General features: G+C 45.8%; 1 protein-coding gene and 1 long non-coding RNA gene across 4 annotated transcripts in view; one reads left to right on the top strand and one right to left on the bottom strand.

Annotated features, from left to right (window-relative positions):
* The window catches only part of LOC148428507 (phospholipid-transporting ATPase ABCA1), a 63,940-nt gene that overhangs the window by 26,300 nt on the left and 18,239 nt on the right, over nucleotides 1–19,401 (bottom strand). For 2 of the 3 annotated variants that reach the window (XM_088432080.1, XM_088432086.1), the window contains exons 15-28: nucleotides 10,904–11,126; nucleotides 10,302–10,523; nucleotides 7,317–7,521; nucleotides 6,967–7,092; nucleotides 6,461–6,632; nucleotides 5,113–5,244; nucleotides 4,759–4,898; nucleotides 3,663–3,800; nucleotides 2,290–2,444; nucleotides 1,237–1,321; nucleotides 933–1,126; nucleotides 789–840; nucleotides 602–664; nucleotides 444–476 (exon numbers count right to left, since the gene is read on the bottom strand). In XM_088432080.1, coding sequence (XP_088288206.1) covers nucleotides 444–476; nucleotides 602–664; nucleotides 789–840; nucleotides 933–1,126; nucleotides 1,237–1,321; nucleotides 2,290–2,444; nucleotides 3,663–3,800; nucleotides 4,759–4,898; nucleotides 5,113–5,244; nucleotides 6,461–6,632; nucleotides 6,967–7,092; nucleotides 7,317–7,521; nucleotides 10,302–10,523; nucleotides 10,904–11,126 — 1,940 coding nt within the window. Of the gene's footprint in view, nucleotides 1–443; nucleotides 477–601; nucleotides 665–788; nucleotides 841–932; nucleotides 1,127–1,236; nucleotides 1,322–2,289; nucleotides 2,445–3,662; nucleotides 3,801–4,758; nucleotides 4,899–5,112; nucleotides 5,245–6,460; nucleotides 6,633–6,966; nucleotides 7,093–7,316; nucleotides 7,522–10,301; nucleotides 10,524–10,903; nucleotides 11,127–13,107; nucleotides 13,331–19,401 lie in introns of all 3 variants that reach the window. The other variant, XM_088432081.1, reaches the window with a different exon arrangement.
* On the top strand, nucleotides 885–2,941 carry LOC148428508 (uncharacterized). The gene is made up of 2 exons (XR_015867677.1): nucleotides 885–1,056; nucleotides 2,269–2,941. It is a non-coding gene; the product is annotated as an uncharacterized LOC148428508 (long non-coding RNA).

The following is a 19,401-nucleotide window of genomic DNA, read 5'->3' on the forward strand; positions in this document are numbered from 1 at the left end:
ATAGCAACTACGCACGTTAGTCAAATATTCATTAGTGCTTTGCCATTGATTGTTAATGTCGTTTTTGTTAGCATAGCAGATGCTAGCATGTTCGTCAAATCATCAGCTATTTTCCCGTTCTGATTGATGATTTCCTTGTGTTTAGCGTAACAATTGCTAACATGTTTGTCAAAGATTCATTAGCGTTTTTGCCATTGGTCATGTACGTATTTCCTTTGCATTCCCATAACAACTGGTTGCATTTTAGTTGGTTGATTTTATGATTTATGATTTTATGTTGATTTTAACAAAAGTTAGCATATCAACTGTTAGCATTTTGGTCAATTATTCATTAGCGCTTCGGCCATTCTGGTTGATGATTTCCTTTGTGTTAGCATACCAACTCATAGCACGTTAGCATTTTTAACTCCCGGTAATCAAAAATTTTGGAGGAACAAACTTACCTTCCACTTGACTGGCAAACATTTCCGCGTCACCTGCACGGAAGCAAAGAAAAGCAAACGCATGCCAAGTGACCTAGCTGCATTATTAAATGCTTCCGCTGCACTTTCGTTTTCTTCTTTTTGGGTTCATATTCTGAAATAGATGCAATGAGACTTGCCGTTCTCCTCCTGTTCCGTTTCGGGATGGACGGCAGCAGCGGAGAAACTATTCCGCTTTGCCGCTGTGGGAATTAAAAAATAAAAGACGTTGTTTTGGCCTGACCCAATTTAGGGTTATAAATAACATTAAAAAAAGAAGTACATTAAAAAAAGAAGGGTGCATAACTGCTTGTAAAAAGGACTTACTTGAAATGTCTGCAGCATCCACTCCCGCGTCTTCAGCTACTTTCAAAAATATCTACGAAAAGAAAGTTTTAAGGAGGGTTTTTTTTTTTTTTTTTTTGGGTGTGATTTGAAGTTTAAGGGAACGAGTATTATCGTTTGCCGTACTTCTTCCAGCGTGGTGTCGGAGATGCCGTAGCTGGTCAAAGCTAAGTCGGCCATGGCCAGGTCCAGCTCGCGGAAGAGCCGGGCAAACGTGCCGTCGCGGGCGCCGTCGTACGGCAGGACGTAGGTGAGCTCCTGGCCCACACGCTCCAAGAAAAGTGCCCGTGGGACGTGGCGATGCACCAGAGCCGTCAAATCTGCCCGGCCCAAAAATAATCAGAGTGACCTTGAACGTCTTGATTTATTTATTCATTTCCGGGACAAATGTCGATCAGGTTGAAAAGAGAGAACTCCATTCATCTAGTACCTGCGGGATGAATCGGGTCGTGGGTTCCGATCCCCGCGGCGTCGTGGTCGCGGACGGCGTTTCCCCTTGAAGGACGATCCCGCTCCTGCCGGAGCCGCAATTGGATCAGAGAAGCGGACCCGTCGGGCCACTTAGTATGATGAACGGCGACTCCCCGACAACTGCGGCCTGGCGCTAACCGAATTAACGCCGGTCGCGTTTTTCCACTTAATGACGCTAATTCAAGCCGAACGTGCCGAACACGCTCGCGTTCGATCCCGATCGACGGCGATCAACTGTTCAAATGGGGATTCAAACACATTTTTTCGAATTAAGCTGTAATCCCAAGAGAGAAAATTCATAATATGAGGATAAAGTTGCTATTGCTAGTTACTAAACTATCGTCGTGTCGTGCATTTCACAAAAGTCACTCGCTCTGCTTATTTACAAAACAACATTCAGAGGTAAAACACCATTTCAAAGCAAAGCATTCAAAACCCCAGAGAAATTTGAAAAAATGTACATGCATTATTTATAAAATAAAATATAAAACATGCTTTATGTAAAAACTTTTTTGAAAACCTGGATTTCAAAGCATTGACACTTCCTTTCTGTAGGCAGCTTATTCCATTGGCATGCAGCATTGGAGCAACATGCTGACGCGCCACGTTTACTCGGAACCCCAGCAATTCATGAGAATGTCTTTTATGCGTGCAATGGCGTACACGTTTTGTATACAAAGAAATATGGTATTTGCACAACAATGAGAAAAATTCTAGAATTCAAATCATTCAAAAAACAAAATCCCACGAAAATAGTTGTTTTTGCAAAGATCTCAAACGTTCTGACCGTGGACACACAATCATATGGAAAGTCTGACTCGCAAGAATATAAACTGACCAGTTTGTCTGCGCGTGAGCATCCGACTGTGAGCTGTGGTTTACAGCAGCTCGAGTGCTCCTTCTTAATTCTCACTCCATCCAAAATTTAAACTCCTGGCAAGCTTCAGATACACCGCTTGATGTTTTTTTTTTTCTTTTTTTTCTGACAAAGGCCGGCATCATGAGCGCATACCTGGACCAGCGTCAGGTAATAGCCCGCGCCAAAGCGTTTCTTCAGGAACAAAGACGAGCCGCAGCATCTCATCCTGCCGTGGGCAATGATGGCGATGCGGTCGCCCAAGATGTCCGCCTCGTCCATGTGATGCGTGGACAGGATGATGGTGCGGCCTGAGGAGATTGGGGGGGTACTTTTAGCCCGCGATCGCCATGGCAACAAAGCAGTGCGGCGCGCGTGGGCGTGAATTAAAATCTTGATGGAGACTTGGGTTACCATGCAACAGGCTGGCTTATTTTTAGCTCCTCTTCTTTTTGGGGAGAAAAGAGAGGCATCAAAGTGAGGGAGCAAAATCACACGATTACCATTGGAGGGGAAGCCTTGTCAACCATAACCGATTGCTGTGATATTTCATGAAAATTATTCCGGTACGATGAACAAGCCACTACGTGAAAAAGACTTCTGCCTTCCTCAAGAGTTCCGCTCATAGGAGAATAAAGTTCTTTCCTATTTCCAGTTATTATTTTCTCGAGGAAAAAGCTCATCGCACAAGGAAGTATATTTTGAGAAAAATGAGAGAAAATCAAAATCAATTGTACTTGAATTTATAATCGCAGACGGAAACTCGCAAATGATTGAGGAGAATAAAGTCAAAACATTTGTAATCTTACTGAAATCAAAGGTTTTTTTAGTACAAAAGTCACAGCCTTTTGAAAAAAGTTTTATTTTTCACAATTACACCAAAAATATAATGGTGTTTGTACTATTAAAAAAGTCGTATTTTCTTAAGGCAAACGTTCGTAACTACTGCAAAACGTTTTTTCTTGTTTTTGCAGAACAATACGCAGTCCAACTTTTAAATCATCGGCGGGTGGACGAAGGAAAATGCCGTATTTTCTCAAGTCTTGATCGTATGCGGATGTCGAATTCTTTACAACTCACGGTCGTTTCAAAGGAGACCTCATTTTTTGCACGCTTGTGCCATTTTTTGGTTTCACTTGGCAAAGCGCGCACACCCCCCGTCCTCAGATTCCCGCCATACGCGCTAATGAACACGTGCGGCGCGCCGCAGCGCCATAGGAACCTCCCGCCGAGGCGCGGCCACCTTTGCCGTTCACTCACCGCGACGCCTCCCCGATCTTCCGCCCCTCGCCGAAAACCAAGAAATTTCGACCCACTCTTCCGGATGGGAGGAAAAGACCCCAAATTGAAACGACCGAATAACGGCGGGATTTTTTTCCCTCCCCCGACGCGGAAGAGCGGCTCGCCACGAAACGGAGAGTTACCCGCGGCCTTACGGGTTCGGCGGGGAAAAGCGACGGCGGCGCCTTCTTTGGCGGCCGCGGCTCGGAGCGGGAAGGCCTCCGACTTTGCGGCTTCTGGCGCCGTACCTTGTTTGTATTTGAGGAGCAGCTCCCAGATCCCCCTGCGGGCGTAGGGGTCCACCCCCGCCGTGGGCTCGTCTAAGATGACCACTTTTGATCCTCCGACAAAGGCGATGGCCACCGACAGCTTCCTCTGCATGCCGCCTGGAAAGGTGTCCCTTTGCGTGTGAGCGCATCCGCGCAAAGTTTCCTTTCATAATAAGAAAGGCGGTCCGCCGCAGCCCGCCGACAGTTTTTGTAGTTGGCGCTCGTCAGGCTCGGAAAACAGATGGCGCGAAAAGGATCGCCCTTGCGAACGTAATAGTTTGACCATTTCAAATCTGAAAAAAATGAACGCGTTACCGTAATTCCCCGAATCTAAGACGCAAGCTTAATTCTAGTATTTTTCATGTTACCGTGTATAAAATAACATACACCGACGGTTTGGCGAGCATAACTGAATACATTTCATCTTCCTAAATGATTCATCTTTTCTTATGTTCATACCGGTGAGTTACATATTCGTTCCGGGTCAAGTGTGTTTCAGATTTTCCACATTGTAAGCGGTCAATGAATGCAGCGCCAGTGTAACTTAAGCTCCAATCGTTGACTAAGTTATCATTTACATGATGTAATAGAGTACTAAACTAATCCATAACTTTAGATAATTAAGTACTAAATAAATTGATCGTTTTGGTAATTAAGTGTAATGAGGTGATTATTTTGTATGTTTAAGTACTAACTAAAGTAGTTGATTATATCAGGTACTGAAGCGCTAAAGCATTTGATTACTGCGGGTACTAAAGTAACTGATTACTTGAGCACTTCAGGTAATTAAGGTAATCGTGACTTCAGTGATAGATTCCTATGATACAATCTTTATTTAGACCCTCCTTTAGCCAAACACTTGAAAAATAGGAGTACCTGGGATTAAAAGTCTTGACTCTTAAAAAACGTCAAACTACGTCTTTGGGATTTAATGAGTTCTGAGACTTTTTGAGATTGAAGTTTTACTCTCTTAACATCATTTCCATAAACACTATTCCCATCAGAGGACGACCCGGGCTCCCAATCTGACTTGGGACAGAATAGAAAAGTTCTGCTGTTTCGGTTATCATCTCACCTGACAGGTTCTTGGCCAGGTCCCGCCTCTTGTGCGGCAGGCCCACATCCAGGATCATCTGCTCCGTCTCGGCATCCATCTCAGATCCACTCCGCCCCTTCAGACGCCCGTAAAAGTAAATGTGTTCCTCCACCGTTAGCCTGCCGATGGAAAATAGCAAAAGAGTAAAAAAATAAAACTGAGAATATGATGAAATCATATTACTGTGTAAAAAGATATCATTTTTTAGCATAAATTGTGAAATGAAAACGTGAATGAAAAAATGTCTGACCCTTTGTTCAAACTTAAAATGAGCAAAGTGTTGCATTTGTTGCAAAAAAACAAAAACGTGTTTCTTGTTTTGTTTTTTCTTACTCGTTGAAGAGGACGTTGTGCTGCGGGCACATGCCCAAGTGCTGCCGGGCGCCATCCACATCCGTGCGAATGTCGTAGCCATTAATGAGGGCTGTGCCCGACGTTGGCGGGAAGAGGCCTGTCAGAATTGACCTGAACGGAAGGACGTCTTTAGTATTATGAAAACAAATAAACGCCTCTTTCAAATACACTAACAGGTTTTGCTTTTCTTATGAGGAAGAAAAAAGCATGCCCACGTTTCTATAATAGTCATCACACGCAGATGTAAACAGGGTGAATCACACTTTGTGACTATTTTAATCCCTGGTAGACGAGAGTACACGACTTATTTGAGTGAGGCGTTTATTTTTCGAAAGCGTCATCTGATGAAATAAACACAAAGCCCCGAGTTATCGTGATAAAAAAAGGGCATTAACTGCGATCATGCCCCTTTAATATGCACATTCCATACTGTGTGCATCTATCAAAAATACATTTATTTGACTTCCCTCGTAAAAAATGTCTCCCTTTTTTGTCAAAAAAAATGGGTACAAACTGAATTGACTTCAATTTAACAGACTTTTTTGGCTGTTGTATCACACGTGATGGCTGCTGTTCTGCCCACAGTACTATTTGTTGAGAAATGTTTTGTTGTTTGACGTTTGGTAGTTCGTGTGTTGCGTTTCACGCTGGGTGTGGCGTTGTTGAGTCGACAAACGCATACTTTTGTTCTGTGCGGTCGGCATCCGTTGTTTACTTTATTTTGGAGGCGCAAACAGGAAGTCGCTGTTCGTAAGGGTAGAACGTAAGCCGTGCTTACGCATGGCGCTGCAGCTAACTTACGTCCAGCCGGACATCGCTTTTGTGTTGTTACTTCTTTGCCCCGTCGAAAGGAATGGCTGTAAGTATTGTGTTTTGAGTGTTATAGATATCGTTTCTGTCAAGTGTATAGGCATGCTAATGGTCTAATTAGCATATAAAAAGATCGCGAACCTGCTTGTTTAGCATCGCTAATCGCTAGCTAATGTTAGCATTTATGCATATACCTGTCCACGCTAGTCGTTTGTGCCGCATTCATTTTGTTACCGATGGCTAATGCTCATTTCGTTTTTATTTCACGTTCTCTCTGAATGTACATGAAGCCCAGTCAACTTAATTGCAATAAAATGAGCAAGACGCTCAGCTATCTGGCCCAATACGTTATGGTAACATTACAGCAACATAAAATATAATTGTGCTTCTCAAACACAATTGGTTCTCTCTCCAATAGGTCTTCCTTTCCAGTCACACACATAAAAACATGGCTGCATACATTATCCACCAAATGAACGCCTCCCTCGCCCGATGAAAAAAGCTCTTAGGCACTTGCATGGTAGTGGTTTTTCCGGCTCCGTTGTGACCCAGGAAGGACGTGATTTGGTTCTCGTAGAAGTCTACACTTAGCCCGTCCACAGCCAGCTTTTTTCCGGTCTTGTAGATTTTTACCAAGTTGCGTACTGACACACCGACTTTTAGACTGGGGTCTGATTTCTCCAGGTATTCTGAAGAAATAAAAGAATAATGCGATAGAGACAATAACATCAAAGGCAAACATTTTTTCAGGTTAATATTCAGAACAAAGTCATCTTTTTGTCATGAAAAGGGAAGAGAGCAAATGTAAGATAGATACAAATGGAAGTTTAATAGGACGTGACGTTGTTAAGAACGACGGGACCAAAAATAGGCCGGAATGTTAATTGGAACAAAAGTGCCATCATCACCTGACGTGACGAGGAAGGCGCTAATGTTAGTCACCTGCACGTCTTACACTTCAAATGTGCTAAAAAAAAAGTGCACACCAGCGCGCTTGTGCGAGTTTGTGCGGTTACGTGTTACCGTTGTGCAAGTTGCCGCCATTCTTGCCACCGTCCTTAGGCAGGTGGTCATCCGGTACGGAGGCCCTTCCGCGCCAGTAGGAGGCCGTGAACGGGAAGTACCACGGTCTGGGGATGCCATACTGCCCTGGGATCAAAGTGCAATTGTAATCGTGTTGTTGGAATAGGAATAATAATATTATTCAATAATGCCGTTGCGGCAACAATAGAGCAGCATGACGCTAGCGATGCGGAGAAAACATCTTCGGTAGGAAACGGAACATACTTGCAAATTGGTTTGAATATACTTGTAGGCTAACTGGAATCACAGCGAGTTTTTTAGCATAATATGAGTTATTGGAAGCCGCATACCTGGGAAGACATTTTCGATGTACCAAGTGAGCGTCCAGTAGAGGGCGGCGTCAAACAACATCATGGCGACGGACACGGCAAAGGTGTATCGCTGGCCCTCTTCGGGACTCCGGCCCATGTTGGACCACTGGATGCCGACGCCTTGCTCCTCGTATTTGGAGAAGCTCTCGCAGCCGAAGCCGAACGCCACGCAGGACAATAAACTCTGAGGGGAAAACAGGAAGCGGGCGCTTGCGTGACTGTTTACAGGCGGCAAAGCGCACAGGTACGCAGCTTGTTTGATGCCGCGCCGCATTCGGGAACACCCATAAAAAAAACGCTTTTGCATAGCCATTCAAAACAAATCATAAATCCTACACGGAGGGGAAATTGCCAGTGACGCTTTTGCCCATGAAACATTAGTCGCTGCCGCCTATCGCTCTGCATCATCGTGTTGCTTGCCAGCTGCCGCCTCACGCCTCATTTGCTCGCAGCATTTGTGCTCCGGAAGACGCATTTCCTGCGGCTCGCGAGACAAACCGTCACAAATTTCCAGCGCCTTTGGGCCGGCGGATTCAGTGACTAGTCACTGGGTTAACCCTCTTTTCTGTTTGTTTCTTTGCTTGTTGGGAAGTAGCAAAGGCTGCGGGAGGATCAAGTGGAACCACGGTTTGTCTCTTGGGAATACCAACAAACATGACAAAAACAGAGACCTGAGCAATTGTGCTTAGTAAGCCGGGACAAAATCCTGAAACCGGTCGAACGAAAAGGTTGTAAAGTATAAGTTGTTGCATCTTGGGAGTTCCCCTTATAAGTAAACAGCCTGTAATGATACCAAAAGCAGTCAAATTTACAAATAACCATAACCTTAGCACATAGGTCTCAAATTCCAGTCCTCGACGCCCGGCATCCTGCATGCTTTGCGGGTTTCTCTCTGATTTGCATATCAGTTGTCTCAACAGAAGCTTACAATTATCCTAATCGTTCGAATCAAGCGCGGCGGAGAGAGCAGCATCGAAATCGGGCAGGATACCGGCCCTCGAAGACCGGAGTTTGACACCGATGCCTTCTTGGGACAGAAATGGACTCAATACATGAAAGCCATCATCTTTTCTTTACAACATAACGCTTTCAAGGAAAAAAAAAAAGCACAACCCGAGGTGTTCTGAATAATTGGGTAGGACTTTCCATATGAAATTGCCAGGGAGATGCATTGCGGGTATTCTTGGGACATAAAAGGATTGCTACCTCGGAAGGAAAAAGAACAAATGCAAATATGCCCGGAGCTCTGGTTTTGCGCACAGAAGCCATCTGGTTGTCGGAATCCAGGTGAAAGAAAAAAAAAAAAAAAAAAAAATCCACTCCGATTAAAGACTTCATTATCAGGGACAATGTAAGGGGAGAGCGTATATCCCTTGACATGCTGTAATATCATCCACACTTGGGGAGAGAGGAAAAACCTACGGCCTGATAAAGTGCCGGATGATCTGGATAGCGGCGCGGTCAGGGAAACATTGCTTATGCTAATTAGCAGGCTAAAAGGCTATCCGTCTTGGAGAAGCAGGGGAGAAAATAAGAGCTCAGCACTTTGGGCTACTATAAGGTGTTATGTATTGAGTGGGCGGGAGCCTTTTCGCTAAAGGCTAATGGTGAGGAAGTCAACCTCCCCTTGTAAGCTGCCGCTAATTGCAATTAAAAGCTAATCGAGCAAGATTAATGGTTAAAATGAGGAGAGGAAACCTTCATTCTAACCCAAAACGCCTTTCCGCAGGGTTCCGCGCCCATCGTGAATCTCAAAGCCGCTGTCTCGCCGAGGGACGAACGTCGGCGATGGTCAGCGAGGGTCGCGGCTCTTTGCAAGTGCTGCTTTGGGGCTTCGGGCGTTCGCCTGGATTGCTCTTGTAATTATGAACATTTCTTGACTGTGCAGCAAACAAACTCCAGATCAAAAGAGCTGCAACCCTCGCTGGCACTTTCCAACGTCCAGCGGGACACAGACCTAACCTTGACCGCGAATCCTACATTCCAAATTTAAATTCGACCTTCATTTCTACACCTAAACATATAATCCAAAGCCTAATCTTGAAGCCCGCCATTTAACCCCAAACCTGAAAACTGTCATCAACTTGAACTCGACGGTATCTAACAGCGGCAAACTAAAACCAAACAATTACTTCTCACCAGGCGATGCATGCAGTGGGCCACCTGCCCACGGTCAATAAAATCTGTGAACGGAAAGACCTATTTCAACTGGTCTTCCAAATTGCAAAACAGGACTGGTCTGCTCGGTCGGGTAGCATCGTGTTCGGCAGTTGGGGTAAGAGGTGATTGTTTAACACCCGTTACCGTGAATGCTTCGGGCTTGCATCCAATCCTAATATCTGATCCAAACCGTAAAAACTTAACCCAAACAATGTCCCAACCTAATTGCCAAACATCATTCTACCCCAAAAAAAACCTCAGCTGACCAAGCAGACCAGACCTGTTTTCCAATTAGGAAAACCCAAGAAAAAGTCCGTCCATTCAAAGGTTTCCACGTCCAGGGATTCAGACTAAGAAGTCATCGGTAGCCCACTACAGATGAAGGATGAAAGCTACGTCGGGAGCCCATGAAAAATATTACCGGCTGTCAACTTTGATCGCCGCTATTCATTTGACTTATGGGAAAAACGTCCACGCGAGTTGTCGGAACGGGCAGGGAAGGAAACGCGCACGCACTGGCGATCCCTCCCTGGCCATCCCTCCCTGGCGACAGCGCAAGGATCGGGGAAGTCGTATGTCTTTGCGTTACGGACGGCTCCAGGACAAACGGTTGCGGCACCGTCAAAAAGGTCACAGAAGAAAGGCTGAAAGTTGATCAATGGTTCATCTTACAGGACGGGCCCCTCGCCTTTCTCCGTGTGAGCGTACGCGATGCCCAGAGTAACGTTGAGGGTTTTACCCGACTGACAAATTTCAGCGTCAAACTAATCGATTTTTTCATGAAAAAAAATCCACTCGTCTCACCGCGGCAACCTTGGCTCCGAAACTTAGGACGTCCCTCCAGGCGTAGCAAAGGAGATGCGGCAGGTAGAGGAGGAAGTAGATGAGGCCGCCGCACGCTGCCGCCAAGTTGGCCTTGGAGAAGAAGGCGCTGATGAAAAAGCACTGGCTGACGGTGGTCAGGCAAAACACCAAGAGAAAGACGAAGATGACCGAGGGGTCGCTGTACTGCAGCACTTTGCCGTACTGGGGATGACAACAGAGGAAGAAGACGCGGTCAAAACGTTGGCTCGACAAAGCTACGTTCGGATTGGAAGGAGGAGCCCCGTGCCTGAATTTTGAGATGGTCAAAAACCGCCAAGAAAGGATAAAGCCCGAAGGACTCTTGTCGTTTTCGGAACAATCGGGGCGAATTTATTGCCCGTGCGTTATCGGAACAAAAACAAACGGATTAAGAAGACATGAGTCAAACTCGGGAGGGAGGGCTGTCTCGGCGCCATCTCGGGCAGCCAACCCAAGGGCCCCCGGGAACAAACCGAGACATTCATTTGCTCCCGCCGTTTCAGGGACTCCCCAAAATAAGGCGCGGGCTCCTCCTGGAATCATTTCCCAATCAAAGGGATCACCTTAAGGACAAGCGCAAGAAGCAGCGAGCTGACGGCCAAGGGCAGCGCACTGGACACGGCCCAGCTCAGCCAGTAGATGGAGCTCCTTAGGCCCATCATCCTCACCGTCTCCTTGAGCCTGGCTTCTTTCTCGCCAACGATACTCTTAACCGCCGCGGCCACGGAGTAGATCCAGGCCAGTGTCATGTATAAGGGAAGCGAGCGCACCAGAGCCCGAAGGAACCTGAAGGGGCCACACCGAGACCGGACAAACGCCAAACCTGTGAGTGCGGCGGCCCCGTGACTTCTTGATTAGGATGCCGAGTTGTCTTTCGGGTCGTTTTACGAGTTCGAGACTTTGAACTTTTCACCGAGGCGCCGCGCGCTTGTCCTTCGACCGATCAAAAAGAGTACCGGCGGCGGCCCCGAAAACGGCCTCGCAACTCGTGCGCCTGGGCTGGCGTTTGCTCAAACAACCTCCCCGCTTCATTTTCATTCGCGGCTCCACGTTAGGACGGAATGTGGCGTCGACTTGTTGGTTGGGCCTCATTCTTCTCACTAGGTGAACTGGTCACGAGAGAGTCACTCGCGCTTCGGCAAATTCTGCAATTCCTCACTGATCACAACAGTGGTAGCTTGTTTAACCCCGTAAGGCCTGAAGGCATCAGACTCCAGTCCTCCCAGGTTTTGTCTTTGCAACACACCTGGGTCAAATGATCATGACACTGATGAGCTAATCACTTGGATCCGGTGTGATGCAAAGAGAAACTTAGAAAACATGCAGGACGCATGCCCTCGAGGACTTGAGTTTGACGCTTTCAGGCCTTGAAAGGTTTTTTTTTGTTGTTTTTGTTTGTTTTAATTTGCAAGTTGCACCCGGTCGAGACCGAGACACGAACGAGTAAAAATGCCTTTGATCCTGAGGAGAGATCGGGCATGACCAGTTTTTTACTTTTCTTGCCCTTCGGTAAAGAAACGGTTGTTTTGGTCCCGGAACAACTGCGTTGTGGTGACGGGACCAACAAAGCATTTGTAAAATGGAGGCAGAAAGTGAGTCGTTGTCAAATTTTTGCATTTGTTCCGTTGGCACGAGCAAATGCCGCAACTCTGACATTCTCCGCATTGCCTCTTAATATCAAAACAAACGGCTTTTATGGAGCCTGTCACGGCTTCTTCATACACCGATCGATGATACTCGCTCGCACCTCTGGCCGAACGGAGCAAGGAAAAAATGAATCAATCAGCAAATGAGCAAATGCGCGGGCCGCTTCACGCATAAACTAGCGACCGGCGCTGTAAATCCATCCTGAACCTTGAGAAACATATTAGACGCAACGCGGACAAGCGAAGCCGACGGCAGCCCGCGCTAGAGGAAGCGCTTAAAAACGACGACGTGGCGGGTTGTTGTCCCACCTAATCCGAAAGCACCCTCGTGATAATTACCGCTTGACTCGCCATTACTATTAATGCACCGAAGCGGGCTGTGAAATGATCATTTAGAGCTCGTCGTTTGAATACACGCGGCTCCTCCGAGGCACTCGGCTAACCGGATTTATTGTTATTAATGTTTACACATTGCCGGTGGCTTGCAAACACATTACGTTGACGGGGGAGGAATTGCCCCGCGCCCAGCTGTTCAAATACCCGTTTTTATTTACCAGACACATTTCACCATTATGCCGCCAAATAATTGATTAGGGCGAAGCGGACCAGCCATCATCTCCAAATCATTAAGAATGCCTCCCGCAACACGAGGCTGCGCTCTCTCGCAAGGGAACGTAACGATCCCGTCGCCGCGAGTGCTTCGCACGTCCGTCTCGGCTTTTTTTATAGAGCGCCGCCGTTGCTGTACTAACGCCACGTCGCCAAATAGCGACCCGCTGGCCTTCAGATAATCAACTCTAATTGCGATCACAAACACACGCGGTGCCAAATATCCATGGCTCTAATTGCTTAACGGGAAGCCCGTTTGAAAGCAAAGGTGATGCAACTGCGGGAAATAACAAACGCCGCCGCTGTGATCTTAATTTCAATAAATCGCACAAGAGAGAAAGGGATCACGGAAGGGAAAAAGCCATCGCGGCCCATCGTCTGACCCCGCAGCCCAGTGATTTGCCATCATCAAGCGCAGACCGAAATCAAGGCACCGCCCGACGGTCCCGATTTTGGACGTCGGCTTTCGGGGAAGCTGATCCGATCCGTTTCCGCGCCTCCCTTCCACTGACCTTGACCATGACGCTAAGTAAGGCGCACGGAACGGTGAGTAGAAGCATGTTCTCGATGAACCTCGCCAGCCAAAGCGCGCTGTCGCGCACGCCCACCGCTCGCAGAACCTCCTTGAGCCCCAGCTCCTTCTCCAGAACCAAGGTTTTGATGGTCATACATGTGGTGTACATAAAGGCCAGGACCAGGAACATCGGCAGGATTCCGCCGATGGCTCGGATGAAGCTGCAAAATATTTTCAATATAATATTTTCACATTTCTCGTCGGTGGGTATCTTGCGACTCATTCGAGCTAGCCTACTAAGTTCTAGCGTGATCAGTAGAAGACGTCCCGTCCTTTCCGAAAACGTCTCGTGCTCGTGGATGCGATGCAATTGACTTTGCTCTCTTACCGAGACAAATTGGATACAAGCGTGGGGACAAAGTGAATAGGCTGGATCTTAAGGATATGAAAAAAAAAAAAAATATTTTGGATGTACTTTTAAATATGTGCAGGAATAGTGATGGTGGTATCTATGAAATGAAGAGGAGCGGAATGTCTGCTGGTTTCTGTGTGCATTATTTGACAGCGCTATCGGAGGGAAGGAGGAGCTCATCTGAATGGAAAGCTTTAAGCGTCACTAAAACTGGGGATAAAAGATTTTTAAACATGTATTTTTCCGAACCGTCAAGAGCCGAACGCAAGCGCTTTTATCCCAGTCTAGAAGAAATCTTTGATAGGAACACGCAACAAAGCTTTTTATACGTGATTTTTCATACTCTTCTCCCAACACAGTACGCAGTGCAAAGTTGGAAAACATCTAAACTATCTAGCTAACTAAATCAATAAACAAGCTACGGAATCTTGCTAGCTTGCACAAACTAAGTAACTAACTAACAAAGTGTTTCGACGAGGCTTGAAAAAAAAACCAATACAGCCCATGAATGAACCGCTACTCGAGGTTACTCTATTGGTGAAAAAGAAGAAGAAATCGCTCCGCAGACGGGCGTGTCGCTGTTAATGCCACGGCCGTTATTTACAAGCCAGAGAGAGCCATCTAACCTTCATAAAGTCAATCAAAGCTTTTTTGCGAGTTAGCTCATGTTAGCCGGCTGCGCCGAGTGACTCGCTGCTGTTACAACAGCAATAAGGCCCTTCGTAATGCCACCAAAATGCCATGTCAATATCCTGCACTCCTGCCAATATAACAAAGTGCTCCCTCGGCTTTATTAGACAGTGACTGAGACGTCAAAGCTCGTCCGATAAAGATGATTTACTTTAGCGCGCGGATAAAGCGCCGGCACCTTATCGCTACGAGAGCCGCAACAAATTAAATTAATACCTCAATGACAACAAACCTCCCCTCTAAAAATCCTCGCTCCGTCGCGCCCGTTGGAAAGTTTGAAAAAATTATTCTCGCGCGCCAATTTCTCAGGTCAAAATGATATCTAAAATTAAAATCAAATTATAACTCCGGAACTTGAACGGGAGTTGGCCATTTTGTTTGATCTTTGTCGAAATAGAAACAATGTTTCAGTTCGGTAAATACTGAGATTTTTAGTGGATGTGACAGAGCGACATCAGAACCGCAGAACTCACGTTTGATTGGGCCCGGTTTGTTTAAAAGTGATCAGGGCAAACGGCAACTTTCTGACCGTCGATATTTGACTGTCTTTGAATGGTAATGGGACTGGTTTTGCCAGCTAGTATAAAGCCCTCGAGCATTGGTAGCTAGCGTCTGATTCATGCCAAAGTCTGAGCTAAACTCTGGCAACAGGCACGGCAGAACAAAATGGCAGTGTCATTAAGTCGTGATTTTAGCGCCCCGAATTGGCGATGGAATGTGATTTCAGAGCAACGGTGTCTTGTCTCTCCGGGTTGAACGTGATAGGGTCAGCCTTTGTGGCCACATGCTTCCACGGACAACTTCAAAATAAAAGCCTTCGCGTCAAAATAGAAACAAACCACCTTTGGCGACGTCTTTTCCTGTCATAGCAGTGTGTTAGCTCCTCTTCTTTGGCAAAAACACAGCCAGTAGAAAAAGCTTCTAAAAGTTATATATATACAGTATATATATATATATATATATATATATATATAATTTTTATTGAAAACTTTTTTTAGTGACCTGCTTACAACATCCTATCTTCAACAGACTGAACATGCCTACATGTTTAGCATAAATATGTTTATAGAAAACGAATGGATAGATGAATAGATGGATATTTTCAACATAAGACCGCCAGAACACTGCAGTTCAACATCAATACATCGATAACGTCTTCTTCGTTCTTCCTGAGTTTAATTGATTTATCATTTGACTGAACATATAAACACATTGCACAAAAGTCATATCTAGAATCATATATATATATATATATATATATATATATATATATATATATATATATATACACACACATATATATATACACACACATATATATACACATATATACACATATATATATAATCACAAAAAAGATCTCAATTTATACATGATTTTTACATTCTTAATACGCTATTTTTAAAACCCTTTTTGAGCACAGCCATTGACGAACATCTAGGTCGCACTGAGCTATAAGGCGCAGGGTTCAAACCGTGAGAAAAAAGTTGCGGTTTTAGTCTGAAAAACACGGCGTAATAACCTACATTATGGGGACTTATGCATAGCTGTCCAATGTCACAAACACAGCCCCAAAGAAGGTTAATCAGCTTTGTTCCTTCCAAAGCGGCTGACCCTAATGTTGAGAAACTTTGAGAAACCTTGAGCAATACATTTCTTTTCCGCACCGCTTTCCTGGACAAAGAGTCTTCGGAGGGCTTGGACTTTAAGTGGTTACCATATCACATATGCAAAAAGTGCCCGGCGGAGCCTAGAAAGCCCAATCCTCAGCGAAGCCAAAGCCCTTTCTAAAGACGAAGCGAGAGAAGCCGCGCGAATGCTAATGCGGGCGACGTCTGCGGAACAGCTGACGGCCTTCCCGTTGCGTTAACTCCTTCGGCGGGATCGGCCGCCTCGCGTCCGACACCGACAACCTTGCCACCGGATGCTCCTGAATTATGCATGGGCGGATCGATCAAAGGGTGCTTAAGTAATAGAACTCCGCGGCGGGTCGGCGTTGCGCGGCTCCCGTTACCTCGGCGGCCCGACCTAAATTTAGGGACGCCCAGAAACAGCTTGCGGTGAAAACAGACCATCAGGCAGCATTATTCTTTTATGCTATGTATGGTGTCATTTGACATCGCTGAGACCGCTTTTGTCAGACCGATCCCAGTCCTCAACTTGAGTCATTTTGATCCACAAAATTTCCCCCCAAAAACAAGAATATATCATTTTAAAGCGCTACAATGCCAATATAGTATCAATGTATGAAATGAACTCATCCGATCATTAAAACATAATTTTACATTAGAAGTCATGATGTTTGTGTTATCTCACAGCACGCTGCAGTATTTTCCCACAAGTTCCATTTTTGGTCGGGAATTATCCCATCCGAAGCGACGCAAACAGGCAGCTGCTCCGATACGTGGATGAAAGCTTCTCGCTCTTCCCATCCGCCGGAGCGGAGACGGCGCAGTTAAAATAATTACCGCCACGGTCCTTTCCCATTTCTCTGTTTCAGCGCATCTTCCTTTGTCTGATTCCTTTTTCAATTATTCATGAATGAAATAGCAATTTTCAAGGGTTAATAATTTATCGGATTGCCGGCGTGGCGGCACGGGCGAGGGAGTAAATGGTGTTGGGACTGAGGGTATTGCTGTGCTTTATGGCTTCCATTTATCTTCTGTAATTATTAATCGGTCCTCTCGGGAAGATGGAACGTGGCCACCGAGGGGGCCGGCGACTGTCCGGCCGCGGCCAATGTAAAAAGCGCCACCCCAATGCGACGCGAATCCAAATTCCTGGGTAATTAGGCCATCCTCCATTGAGCCCATCTGTCGAGCGGACGGACGCGCTCCGAGTTGGGCGGCGATGGGATCAAATCGCTCGCAAACATTTGTCATTGATGTTTTCCTGTAAAAGGATGAAATGACTGAAATAGAGGACTTTTCATTCCGAGATTGCGTTGCGCAGGCATACGTTTGAAAAGGGGAAAATATATCGGGGCTGAAAATAAGGGATTCCGCAATCCGAAGACCTTTTTTTTCATGACCTCAGGTAACCGCTTTTAGTCAACGCCTCAGAAAAAATGTCAAGCCAATCACGGCAACAATTGTTAAAGCTCCGCATAACACGAAATGTGGTGAGGAGGCCAACTTGAAGATCAACTTTGCCGCGATAAACGTAAAGGACTCGGCACAATGCTGACGGCGTGACACGGTTGCCGTTTCTACTGATCACATTTTAACAGCTCAAATGTGCTCTTTCAGACAGCTTTTCTCATGTTTTACGTTTCAGCTTTTTTCATAGATCCAAATTTATGAGGGGATACTATGGGGAGGAGGAGGAGGAAAAAATACCGCATGTGAGTGGCATCATTCTTAAACGGGCAAACAAAGGCATCATTTTCAAGCTAGCCAAACAGCCAGTAAAGATGGCTTTATTGAAAACTGTCTGCGACGTAAAGCACATAATACTCCGAAATTAGATTCCTAATCTCTGGAAATGGCAGTCCCAGCGGAGCTGACTATTCTTTGTTCCGCAGTGTGGAGGGGGTGCGGTCTTGTTAAATCTCCCCAGTAATTATCTCCGGGCTTCTTGCTTTATTAGCGGCGAGCGTGATGTTGTGAGGATCGGCGTTGGAAGATTTTTCCCGGCGATACGGCGCTAACATGATGAAAGGGGATTAGGGCGAGCTGCGTTACGTACGCCCGCCGTCTCGGCCGTTGAGAATCAAATGGCCACGGCGGGTAGGGACTCGCTTCAATAATTCAGCGTCCACGGGCTATTAAGGACTTTCCTGTGCTTTGACTAAAATCGATAGTTTGGACTGCCTGGATTGCCTGATTGAATGCATTTTTGTGCGCGCGTGCGCTTGTTTTGTGAAATGGATGACTCGCGCGGATGACGGATATTCTGACAAACGCGTGAGGATCGGCGGCTCTACCCCGAGGGAGCGCTGGTAAGCCGTGCGTCCGGACATACAAATCTCAGGAAGGAAAATTGGACAGAGACTGCAATGATAGGTTGCTCACAATTAGGCAAGGGAAAACCGGAGCCCGCTTGAATGCTGTCGCTAACCAACACAGCGGCCCCCACTGAGCCGCGCTCACCCAGTTGAAGCGCGACGTGTTTTATTTTACACGACAGAAACCAAGAATAAGGATTCAACGTTTCAACGCAAACATGTCAAATCAAAACATGTTTCCAACATTTCCATAAGTATCATCACATTCATATGCCAAGCAAGATCACGTGCCAAACATGCACGGTATTACAGTAGATGTGCCATGTGACCAAGCTCATTAAAACTCAACAGCTGACCCAAAAATTGTCAAAGACGCTACATGGCCAACAAACGCTGTGGACCAGTTGTCCAAAACTACTATGTGCGGCCAATCCATTCATGGAACCTCAATCCAACCGAGAAAAAAATACCATGGCGCATATGATGTCAAGAAATACTATTTTACCATGTGTACATATGTATTATGAGCCAAAAATGACCATGTTTCAAGTAAAACTACTGCGTGTAGCATGTGTTAAAACAGCGCTCATCCACCCAATCCAATCAAGGACAGGAAATAAGAGACAAACCACACTACATCAACTCCGTGTTTAGCATGAGTCGAAAATGAGCGCGTCGAACAATACTGCCGTATGCGTCCCGCGTGTCGAAAACAATTCTATGCCAAATATCCGTCCCATTCGATCTTCAATCCAATCAAAGGAAGAAAATGCCATGAGACAAATGATGCTCTGTCAACACCATGTGTACGATCAGATCAAAAATGACCACGTGTCAACTAATACTACAGTACGGTATACGCATCGTGCCAAAAACAAATGTACGTCAAAAAGACATCCGGACAGTTCCGTCCGATCCAGCGAAGAAAGATATGAAACAAATGATACTATCTGTCAACACCATGTGTAGGATCAGTTCAGAAATTACCATTTGTCAAATAATATGTATTGTGTCAAAAACAACTGTATGTCAAAATTACACCCTGACAGTTCAATCCAATCTAGGAAAAAAAAAAAACCATCATGGGACAAATGATACCGTGTGTCAAACAACACTGTCATAAAGAATTATGAGTCAAATAACAGAGTATGTGTACCATGTGTCGTAAAACGTCAAAAGCGCAATGGAATTTTTGGGCTCATCAAAACAGCAGCACCTCACAGAGGTGTAGCTGAATAATCTGA

Source organism: Hippichthys cyanospilos, chromosome 1, assembly GCF_059441005.1.
Source record: "Hippichthys cyanospilos isolate Australia breed blue-spotted pipefish chromosome 1, RoL_Hcya_1.0, whole genome shotgun sequence".
Lineage (NCBI taxonomy): Eukaryota > Metazoa > Chordata > Actinopteri > Syngnathiformes > Syngnathidae > Hippichthys > Hippichthys cyanospilos.